Source organism: Podarcis raffonei, chromosome 8, assembly GCF_027172205.1.
Source record: "Podarcis raffonei isolate rPodRaf1 chromosome 8, rPodRaf1.pri, whole genome shotgun sequence".
Taxonomy (NCBI): Eukaryota; Metazoa; Chordata; class Lepidosauria; order Squamata; family Lacertidae; genus Podarcis; species Podarcis raffonei.
Genome location: NC_070609.1, coordinates 38,404,706 through 38,415,796, shown reverse-complemented (window position 1 = coordinate 38,415,796; position 11,091 = coordinate 38,404,706). Strand labels below are relative to the sequence as shown.

The window sequence follows — 11,091 nt, the reverse complement described above, 5'->3', positions numbered from 1 at the left end:
GGGGAGCGGTCAAGAACTACGACTCCCAGCATGCCGCGCGTACAGGAGAGGGCGCCGCTGCAGCTGCCGCCACCGCCATGTGATTCTCGTCAGCTGAGCAGCCGGTGTGGAAGGAGGTGGGTAAGCGGGGTTGCGGCAGGCAAGGAGGCTGCAGGGCCGCTCCTGGCGAGCCTTCCTTGCCCCTACCCCGGGTTGAAGGCGTCCTCCCTTGCAAGCAGAAAGCTAGCTTGCCAGGGAAGCGAAGGGGCCGCCGCTGCGGTAGCGGCAAGCGCACCTATGAGGGTGGCCGCCGGGCCATGCCGCGGGGGGCGGGATCCCCTCCATCATCCACTTTGGAGTAGAAACTCCAGCTCCCCGGCCCGCTGGATTGAGCCGGCCAGCCACGATTTGAATGGGCTGAGCAGCTAAAGGGATTGCGGGATGTCTCCTTCCCGGGCCCGAGATCATTAAGCTCACAGCTTACAATGGCCTGCCGGCTCCCTGTCTAGCCCTTCGCCTCTCCCTGCTGTGGGTGAGTCAGGGAGAGGCGCCTTCTCTGCGCTCTGAAAACTCGCTGAGCGACCTTGGCTCGGATGTCATCTCTTAGCATTGCCTGCCCTACAGGGCTGTTGTGAGGATTAAATGGAGGGGAGGGGAGGACGCTGCCTTGAATCCCTTGGAGGAAAGTTGAGCCTAAAATGTACTGTAACTCACAAGTGAAAACATTAGGGAGAGCTTTGTGGGTAATTTTTCTCTTCCAGTGAGTTTCTCTGCCATATGCCTAGGCATGTAAGATTTTGAATCCATGGCTCCCACCAAGCCTAGTCACTGGCCTGTCAGTGTTGACTCTGAAGCTTTTCTGCTCAGATTTTTCTCTGTTATCTGCCAGAAATAATAGGAGGAAACATCTGACACTAATAATTTTCCATTTAAAACTTGCTGGCAGAGAGGAAGAGAGGTAAAGGGGGATGAAGTCATTAAAATAATGTTTGTGGTAATCCTCACAGGATTGCTAAACAGTTTCTTACTGTGAAGAAATGAAATGAAAAAATGAAAATTAAAATTTGTTGTACAGTACCCAGGTATGAGAGAAGTAACTGAAGGAGAGGTTACAATACAGTAACATAAAGTCAGATGAAGAATTGGATGAGCAAACATGTCCACTTTCACACACACCCTTTAAAAGAGAAATATCAGAATTTGAACTTCTAATTATGAATAATAAATCTAATGTATTGTGAGTTGTTTATAGGTCAAAGGGAGATGGATCTGAGCATTACTGCTTCAAATAAAATGTGGAATTGGCTACAGAAACATATTCAAAAATCATAGTTCAAATCTTAAAGAATCAGCCAGGGTAACTGCTGCAGGTTGTAGAGAATGGATGAAGATCCTACCATTTATTTATTTATTTATTTATTTATTTGTAGCATCCCATTTCAACCACTCCTTGTTTTTGTTCTGTAATTTTTTCAAAATATGCTTTTTAGAAAAAATTATAAATCACTTAATTTTAAAAAATCTTGAAGTGGTATGATTAAATAATTATCAATATCCAAGTCACTTGGATTTCTTTAATTGTGATTCTTATCTAGAATGTTGTATAATGATGGAAGATTTTTCTGTAACCTACACTAGTTTGTTAATCTTGGGAGGAAGGGGGGTTTAAATTTAAACAGAACAAATTACTCACTCCTGCTCCTCAGGGATTGCAATTTCCCTTGCTGATTACCAAAAAAACCAAAAAACAAAAAACCTTCTGCATATCTGATTGAGGAGTTGGGGACTAAACTAGGTGATGTAGTAGTAGCAAATAATTTTTTAAAATGGTTTTACCGCAACAGTGGATATGCAATAGAAATTATGGGGCTTGGGAGGAGCAAAACTGATTTTTTCACCAGTTGAGAAATCTTTCAGCTCCACCCTGTGGTTTTGTGATTTTCCAACCAAAATCCAATTCTAAACTTTGCCCAGCATGAGCAAAACAGCTTTTTTGCTGAGTTGTAAAGGGAAGTGCTTATGCAGTTGGTTTCTCTAGCAGCCCACAAAAGAGGAAAAGCAGCAATGGAAGACCTCTTCAGCTTTTCTTGTTTTAGCCATTGCAAAGGAATATTTGGGTGCTGAGCGCTTGGAGCTTGGTGCCTTGGGAGCTGGGCCACAGGTATGCTAGGGCCAAATTTTGAATCTTTGTGAAGATGGTACTGAGCGGGAATAGCTTCCTGGGTCACCACTTTGGATTCTGAGCTCTTAGCAGTTTCTGCATCCTTTAAAAATCACAAGGCCCAGAAACAAGTTTTTTAGTGTTCCCCTCCTGCATGGGTTTTGAGGTTTTCTGTGAGCAGGGGCCTGTATTTCCTCTCCATCTGCTCAGAGCTGACTCTTTCCTTTGGTTTCTTCTAGGGCCATATGACCCACCAAACTCCAAGCAGCCCTGCTTGTGACATTATTTTGAGCTCAGGCATGTCTCTTCTATATGCCACACATCCATGCCTGTCAGGATAACACTTTGTGCTTCTCAGAGGTTGGGGGGATGCAAAGTGTGGTTCGTTGGATACAGATTAGCTTGCCACTGAGTGGCCCTATCCAGCGGAGGAGATGTCTGAAGGCCACTTGGGGATCAACACCGAACATGGTGACTGGGAATGGAGTGCGGATGCTGGCGAGAGGGCCCGGCTGCTGCAGAGCCCCAATGTGGAGACGGGGCCCAAGGGCAACGAAGAGCGTGGACCTGCTGCAACCTCAAAGCTGGGAGCTGTCTTCATTGTTGTGAACGCGGCCCTGGGTGCCGGCCTCCTGAACTTCCCAGCAGCCTTCAGCATGGCAGGCGGAGTGGCTGCAGGAATCACGCTGCAGATGGTGAAAGCAGGGGGGGTGTGGGGATGAGGAAAAACGTGTGGGCGGTGGGAAGGGATCCATTTAGGAATGTGCAGAGTGTGCTGGTGCTCTTTCTCACTTGGCCTGGCTGGAGCCCAGCTTGATGTGGGCGGCTGTGAAGGTCTTGTGACGGTCACCAACTTGGATGGCTTTGAAAGAGAATTGGGCAAATTCAGAGAGAAGGCTTTCAGTGGCTGCTAGGAACAATAGCTATGCTCTGCCTCCACTGTTGGAGGGACTAACGCTTCTAAATCTGGAAGTCAGAGGTGGGGAGAGTGCTCTTGTGCTTGGGTTCTACTTGCAGGTGAGAACAGGATGCTGGACCAGGTGGGCTCCCCCTGGCCTGATCCAGCAGGTGGCTCTTAAAAGTATTTTTAAAAATAAACTTGCAGCTATAGAATGTCCAAAAAATTGCCATGGGGACAATGTAGCCTTCCCCAAGTAGGTGCTCTCCAGATGTTTTGGACTGCATCTCACATCAGCCCTAGCATCATAACACCAGTGCTGGCTGGAAAGCCAGGTTGGCAGCAGGTTGGAAAGCTAGAACAAATTAAAATATGTATGGAGCAGGAGAGAGCAGGAAAGCAAGACAGGAAATGAGTAAAAAAAATATGCTCAGAGTTTTTTATTGTTTTCACTTTGCCCGCTGGTGCCTGCCACTCATCTCATGGTGCCCCTTTTCTTCCCTTTTCTGCTGCAGTGCATGCTGGTTTTCATCATTGGCGGCCTGGTCATCCTGGCCTACTGCTCCCAGGCTAGCAATGAGCGCACCTACCAGGAAGTGGTTTGGGCCGTGTGTGGCAAAGTCACCGGGGTGCTGTGCGAGGTGGCCATTGCTGTGTACACCTTTGGCACCTGCATTGCCTTCCTCATCATCATTGGAGATCAGCAGGACAAGAGTGAGTACTGCTGGGAAAGGAGGAGGCCTGTTTGGGCTTTTATGCCCTTCCCTCTTCGTCAAAATTCATTTTATTTTGAAATCTTATTGGGAAGACAAGGTTTGATTGAGCTCCATTGGGGTTTGACATGTACTCGGCCTTCTGTTTTTGGTACTGTGAGATGCTTGAAGCTGCACCCCCTCCTTTGTTTTGTGCAGCTTGCAGAGAGAACAAGAGCTGTACAATCTTCTAGAGCTTCCAACTGCCTGTTTTTGGCTCTGGCTTCATCCACCATGGCTGCAGCTCTTGATTTACTTTTTCTGTAGGTCAGGTGTGGGAACCTGTGGCTCTCCAGATGTTGCTGAACTCCCACCAGCCTCTGTAGCCAATGGCCAGGGGTGGTGATAAAGAGTTGTAGTTCAGTAACATCTGGACAGCTAAAGGTTCTTTCCACACTAGGAAACTCACAGAGAATTATGCCACAAGAGGAGGTCCTGTTTCCTTTGTGGAGGGCATACTTTGTAGCCTTCAGAAGAATCACAGCCTGGGGGGCTATATAGAATAACTGCCTATGCTGTTTTTTCAGTATACAGTATACAGAAGTTTCTTTACAGCATTTTGCCCTCACAACCGCTCTGTGTGGTGAGCAAGGCTGTGGGAGGATGGCTTGCACCCAGGCCACCAACTGAACTTTATGGCTAATACCCACAACATTCACACTATACTGCCACACAGATACATTGAATAGTTGGACACCAGCTGCCTGTTCAGACTCCTGTCTGTGAGTTTCTTGGCAAGTGTGCCACCGACCACTTGGGGGGGGGGCTTGCACATAACAAAGGGCGCTCAGCTCCCCTCTCAGTAATTGTGCTCTTGCATCAGGCTACCCTTGCTGGGGAGCAGGGAGGGCTGTGCTGACTCCTGGGCATGCCTCTTGCTGGTGGTGTCTGCTGAGTGATGAAAAGGGTTTCTGCAGGGTTGCCTTCATAGCATCGTGAATCAACAGGGTCAGAAGGAGCTACCATTAACCTGGTGCCCTCCAGATAGTTTGAACTTCAACTTCCATGATCTCTGACCATTGGCCATGCTGGCTTTGACTGACAGGACTTGTAGCTCCCAATGTCTGGCGACTGGTGTAGTCCAGCGCAATAAATCCAGAGCTTCTCTTGCCTGGGTCCTGGTGTTCTGTACACCTTTCTATAACACAAAATTTCCCCTTAGTCCCATGCCAGTTGCTTTGTGTTTCCTTGGACATAAGAAGTTCAAGTCTCTGTGAGAGTCTGTGTGTGTGTGTGTGTGTGTGTGTGTGTAGCTGTGCACTGGCCTTTGAGCTTTGACTCCCCTCTGCCTGGTGGATTGGGCCCAGAGGATGATTGCAGTCTCTCTTTGTCTAGTAATTGCAGCATTAATGAAGGACTCCACAGGGGCAGAGAGCGGCCACTGGTACACAGACCGCAAGTTCACCATCAGCATCACGGCCTTCTTGCTCATCCTTCCCCTCTCAGTGCCCAAGGAGATCGGCTTCCAGAAATACGCCAGGTAAGCACAGGCCAGTTCTCAGCTGGCACATCTCTTGGCAAATGCTCCTCAGCCACTGCTGCCAACCAGGCTCCTCATGAGATGAAAGTGTGAGGTAGCAAAGAGGCCCTGCCTCTGTATTGGCTGCCGGGATATTTTGCTTGAGTGAAAGACTAGGTGCCATTGAACTGCTCTGTCAAGGGCAGGTCTAGATGCAAAAGGTGAGTGTTGGCATCTCAAGATGTTCCTTGGAAGGAGATAGCAACAGCAGCAGCTCCATCACCTGTCCCACCTCTCTCTCTTTCTCACAGCTGCTTGAGTGTTGTCGGGACCTGGTATGTCACAGCCATCATAATTATCAAATATATTTGGCCTGATGAGAACATCCCAGAGGAAATTACAACAAGGTACGTGGGAGTGAGGCTCCTTCAGAAAGAGGTGGAGCCGTCTTGAGTTGCCTCCCTTCCAGTCTTTGTTTTCTGCAGTAAGGCAGTGGAGAGACCTGACAGTTTAATTACTAGACTACCCAGTCGAGAGTCTCCAGTTAGCTTTTAATTTTCAATGTAAAAAAGCTTTTTATTTCTGTGGTGGGCACTGTATCTGCCCACTCTTTAAGCTGCTGAGAGGTGCATTCCTCTGACCTTTGGCCATCCTTATGCTGGGGACCCATCCAGTTCTCCCCTGCTCAGGACTTGACGACTTGCAGCTATCAGTCAGTGGGGGACACCTGAAAGGAAGATGGTAATTCTCACTGTAGGGGGAAGAAGGACGCATTAACCCATCCTTTCCCAACCTGATGCCTTCCAGATGTTTGGGTTGCAGTGACTGGGCTGGCTAGGGCTGATGGGAGTTGTAGTCCAAAACATCTGGAGGGCATCAGATTGAGAAAGGCTGTGTTCGTGAGTGGAAGGGTTCCAGTTTAGGCACTGCCTGTGAAAATAGAGATGTGCATCTTAAGGTAGATTCATTTCATTGGAAGTGCCTCTCCTACATTAATTTTGACTGTCTGAGTTAAAACTAGATCCTGCCAATCAGTTCTTGACACGTTACTCTCCTCAGGGGAGGGGATTTTTCAATTCTGAGTAAATGCTGATGGTAGATATTTGCTGAACCACACCCTGAACTAACGTGTGCGTTCCTCTCCGCAGCCCCTCCTCTTGGATGTCTGTCTTCAATGCCATGCCCACCATTTGCTTTGGCTTCCAGGTGAGGCTTGTCTGAAGGCCCCAGGTGGGTGTGGGCACATTGAGGGCAAAAAAGTCCACCTCTCTCTGTGCCTCTATAACCAGGCCTTTGGCTGATTAAACATTCTATGGCCTTTTAAGTGTGTTGGGGGGAGGGAGCAGCTATTAGTATTTGTTTTAGTATATCTTTTGTGTTCTCATTTTGTATTTTTATTTTGTGAGCTGCCCTGTGATCAGATGAAGCGCAGCATACAAATTTAATTAGTAATAATAATTGTACCAAGTAAAAGCACAGTGAACCACCCAACTCAATATTTTCTATGCTAGCTTGGTGCCCTCCAGACTGGCAGGGTCTCTCTGGGGTTACATTCAGGCGTATTTCTCAGCTCTATTTGGAGACATTGGGGGTTCAATGGGATGGGGAGAGAGACAGAATAATCAATCTAAACCCTGACCTTTGTTTCAAGTTTAATTCATTTTTATCTTGGATGAAATTATAGTGTTTTCTTTCGTATGGTGTTTATGGTATGTAGCCTTGTCTTTTTCTGTCCGTTTTTTTATAAATAGGATGTGATGTCCTAAGTACACTAGTCTCAACCTCTTGCAAGAAAGGTTGAATAAGGTGTTAACAGACAGTCAAAAGCTTTTGATATGCTCATATGGAGCCTGCACTCCCTACTTTTGACAGATGAGGGATAAGGGGAAATGAATTACTGTAGAATAATAATACAGCTGTCCTAGGAAAAGTTAAGATGGAATTTGGTTCAGAAAGCATTTAAAAAGGGATAATGTGAGTTACTTGGGTCCTGGAATGAGGCAGAGGTGGTTCTTATTCTTCAACCATCTTAAGGGAAAATTTGAGGCCCTGTTATAGCATCCTCCCTCCAGATGTTCACGGCACCAGGTTGGTGAAGGCTACTTTTTGCTGAATTTGTTGACTGGCTCTTTGGTCTCCAGCTGTGAAAACGTATGTGTGGAAAAACTGCACTAGCCCAAAGAACAAGTCTGGGAGAAGGATCTCCTGTGCAAGTAATCACAAAGGCTGATGACTTCTGCGCGATCAGAAAACTTGCATTCTCCTCTTCCACACCTAACAACCCTTTCCTATTCCTCTTCTCCCTGGCAGTGCCACGTCAGTAGTGTGCCCGTTTTCCACAGCATGAAGCAACCAGAGGTGAAGCCATGGGGGGCTGTTGTGACAGCAGCCATGGTCATTGCTCTTTTTGTCTACACGGGCACAGGTAGGTGGGATGAAAAAGAGGAAACGCTCAATCTCCTCTTCTGAGCCACAAAAGGGAGACTGATCCCTGATCCCTCTTCCCTCATGGGATGGGAAGTGGCTGGTGGTTGGCTCTGGGTCATTGTGAACCACCTTCTTCTTTCTTCTTCATCTTCTTCTCTTCCTCTTCCTCTTCCTCCTCCTCCTGTTTCCTGCCAGGAGTCTGTGGATACTTGACGTTTGGGTCCAGTGTGGAACAGGATGTGCTCATGTCCTACCCCTCCAACGACATCCCAGTCGCCATTGCCCGGGTTTCCATCATTGTCTGTGTTCTCACTTCCTACCCGATCCTGCATTTCTGTGGCCGGTGAGCGTGGAGCAGGAGGGGTTGGTGGGGCTGGCTGGCTGGCGCAAGCCTCTCCTGCTGCTGTGCAGCCCCTGCAGGGTGTGTTGCAGTGGCAGAGGGCAACCCCTAACTCCTCCTTTTGTCTTGGCTTCCTGCCCAGGGCTGTGCTGGAAGGCCTCTGGCTGCGCTACAAGGGGGAGGCGGTTGAAGAAGACGTCGTGCGGGAGAGGAGGCGGCGCCTCTTGCAGACCGTCAGCTGGTTCCTCCTCACCCTCCTCCTGGCCTTGTTCATTCCTGACATTGGCAAAGTCATCTCTCTCATTGGGGGCCTGGCTGCCTGCTTCATCTTTGTTTTCCCAGGTAGTTTTCCCTGGCTGACTGTGTGTAACAGGGGGGGCTCTTATTCTGCTTTTGGTGGGGGGATCTGAAGCTGAGGCTGTGAGCAGGGACCTGTGGAGGTGCCTCCCCCAGCTTGATTTGCCTGAGGAGTCAAGGTGCTCTCACTCCAGGGTCCCTGCCCAATGGCAGGAGGAGCCTTTCAGGCAGAAGGCTACAGAGAGGCAGAGAGGCACTTTCCCTCAGGCTGCGGAGTCTCGCTTAGGAGGGGAAAACAGGACAGAGGGACTCGGAAGACCTCAGTTCACTTCTGCTTTTAGCAGAGCAGATGGCTCCCTTGGAACTTTATTTGGTGGGCTTTACTACCAGTCTGGCTCACCTCGTCTTGCGGGTACCTGCTCTGGACAGGCAAGAATATTCCCCTAGCCAGAATTCTCTTTCTCTATAAGTTCAGCCTGAGTTGCCACCCTTCCCGCACCCACTTCCTTTGGATAAATTAGCAATTTATTGTTAGCCCACACAACCAACTTTCTTCTGCACAGTGACTTTTCTGCAACCACCTCAGCGGTGGATCTTCTTTCACTAAAGTGTTCAAGACATACTTCCTTTGCACGCCAACAAGAACCTGATATTGCTCAAAACAGTTGAACGTAACACTGGCTTTGTTAGAACTGTTCATCGTTCTGAGATCTAGATGGCTGCAAAAAAAATGCCTTGGTGGTTCCTTCTGCTGCTTTTTTCCTTCACCGTTTTCTTCTCTCCTTCCTTGCCAGGACTCTGCCTCATCCACACCAAACTCTCCGAAATACAAGAGGCCAGACCAGCCGGGTAAGAGCTGTGCTTCTTCTTTGCTGCCTCCTCTTGCCCAGTTCATCCATGTGGGGTCAGTGGTGATGGAATCATGTGTGCTTCATGCCAGTCTCCCCTCTTTTATCCATAGCTGGTGGGCGATGGTGAGCTACGGCGTCTTCATGGTTATCCTTGGAGCATTTATCTTTGGACAGACAACTACCAACGCTATCTTTATGGATCTCAAGAAGTGATCCCTGCAACTGCCCTCGGAGGGTGCCTTTCCTCCTCTGGATTCTTGAATTCCAATATTTGGGGATGTCTCGTGTCAGCAGGAGGCGACCGTTCCCTCCACTCTCCCCCGGTGATTGTGCTACTCCTGTTTTGTTTTGTTGGGAGCCTCTTCCGAGACTTTGATTTCCATCTTCTTTCCCACTTGCTTCATGACAGACCAGTCAAGTCCCTACAGGGCCACTTGCTGTGCATGCAGCTTCACACTCTGAACACAAACTGAATTCCTCTTTGCCTTTTGGGACATCACTCTCAAAAAGGACTCTCCTTTTGCCCTTGCCTTCCACACACTTGTGTAAGAGGACCCAGGCCATTCACTACACAACTTCTGCTCTAAATTTATGTGCCCGGGGGGCTCATCTTTGTATCATGACCAGTGATGTAGCAAAGGTCATGTGGTTGATAATGACATGACTGCACAGTGTGAACTACAGCTTAATTACTTTAAGGCAGCCTTCCCCAGCCTGGTGACTGGTTTGGATGACAACTCCCATCAGCCCCAGCTAGTACGGCCGTATGATGTTGGGACAGATGGGAGTTTCCCTCTGAAACATTTGGTAGGCACCCTGTTGGTAAAGGCTGGCCTGTGGACTTGGTGCTTATTGTGGAAGTTATTTGTTTTTATATTGTTGCTATCCTTTTACTTTTTATATTTGAAAATGAAAACTGACGGAAAAGATCCTTGAGTTTTAGATACACATACATTGGAAAAGGGAATATTTGACTACATTTGAGGGCATTTCCTTGGCATCAAATTCACACAGGTCCTTCCTTCCTGTCACCTGACTACTTCCTTCCCCTCCTTTCTGGTGAGATTCGCCAGATTCAGATGCCACATGAACAAACTCTATTCCTTTGCCGGGCGGTGTCTCTGCTCCATCCAATCATGTTTTAACCCACAGTATTCATTTGGTTCTCAGTTGTCAGGGACCTATTTCCTTTTATGTTTTCATTTGATTAAGTTGATGCCAGATTCTGGGGCTGTAGCACAGGTTTGCCAGGTATGGGGAACCAGTAGCCGCCCCCCCCCAGATGCTCTCATCAGCCTGTTCAACCAGCCAGGCCCAAGTGTCAGGGATGATGATGGGAGCTCTGTTAGTACAGCAACATCTCAGGGCTACACCTTCTGTTGCAGGATCCCATTCTTATCTGTTGGTTCCAATGTAGCATTTTGTAGCATGTTCTGATGTTTACAAAGCAGATTTTTAGAAGGTCTCTATGTCCTGGCAGATGGGGCTAAAGTCCAGGCTCTCTCTCAATGTCAATTATATATTAATTTTGAATATGTTTTTGTGAGGGGCGGAGGTGCAACATCCCCCCCAGCCCCCATTTCAAATCTTGTATGCCAGGGTGGGGTGGTGGTGGTGAGGTTTGGGTTTTAATGGGACAATGTCACCATAGAAATAAGAATTAAAAAGGAAAATTCCAACTTCTGGGTTGCTTGTGCTTTGATTCCTTTCCATTAATGCAGATCCAGTTCTAGGTGGCTTCATAGCTTGGTTCTCCTGCAGTGGGACAGAGAAGCCCAAAACTCCCTTACCCACCTTCACCTTCTTCCTTGCAGGAACCATCTCTTTGCCAAACTGCCAGCTATTGAGAAACCCTTCCCAGCTTCTCTTTCGCTCATTGAGTGATGCAGCATAGTTGGAGCAAAATAGTTTTGCCCCTCTCCAAGAT

At 48.1% G+C, this 11,091-nt stretch overlaps 1 protein-coding gene across 3 annotated transcripts; it reads left to right on the top strand.

Moving 5' to 3' along the window:
* SLC38A7 (solute carrier family 38 member 7) lies at nt 1-10,843 on the top strand. 3 transcript variants are annotated; one of them, XM_053399386.1, is made up of 11 exons: nt 1-116; nt 2,380-2,835; nt 3,554-3,752; nt 5,126-5,270; nt 5,561-5,656; nt 6,398-6,455; nt 7,560-7,674; nt 7,872-8,019; nt 8,159-8,358; nt 9,108-9,162; nt 9,275-10,843. In XM_053399386.1, the coding sequence occupies exons 2-11, from the start codon at nt 2,575-2,577 to the stop codon at nt 9,375-9,377; spliced, it is 1,380 nt and encodes a 459-aa protein (XP_053255361.1). In that variant the 5' UTR covers nt 1-116; nt 2,380-2,574; the 3' UTR covers nt 9,378-10,843. The 3 variants fall into 3 exon arrangements, with proteins under 3 accessions (XP_053255361.1, XP_053255360.1, XP_053255363.1); XM_053399385.1 differs by lacking the exon at nt 1-116 and adding an exon at nt 304-511; XM_053399388.1 differs by lacking the exon at nt 1-116 and adding an exon at nt 958-1,061.
* Nucleotides 10,844-11,091: the final 248 nt, after the last annotated feature.

Bases quoted from the DNA above. Each gene is read 5' to 3' on its own strand.
- SLC38A7 (XM_053399386.1), top strand. From the start codon at position 2,575: ATGTCTGAAGGCCACTTGGGGATCAACACCGAACATGGTGACTGGGAA. The intron at 5,271-5,560 runs GTAAGCACAGGC...TCTTTCTCACAG, and splicing joins GGCTTCCAGAAATACGCCAG to CTGCTTGAGTGTTGTCGGGA. The intron at 6,456-7,559 runs GTGAGGCTTGTC...TCTCCCTGGCAG, and splicing joins CCATTTGCTTTGGCTTCCAG to TGCCACGTCAGTAGTGTGCC.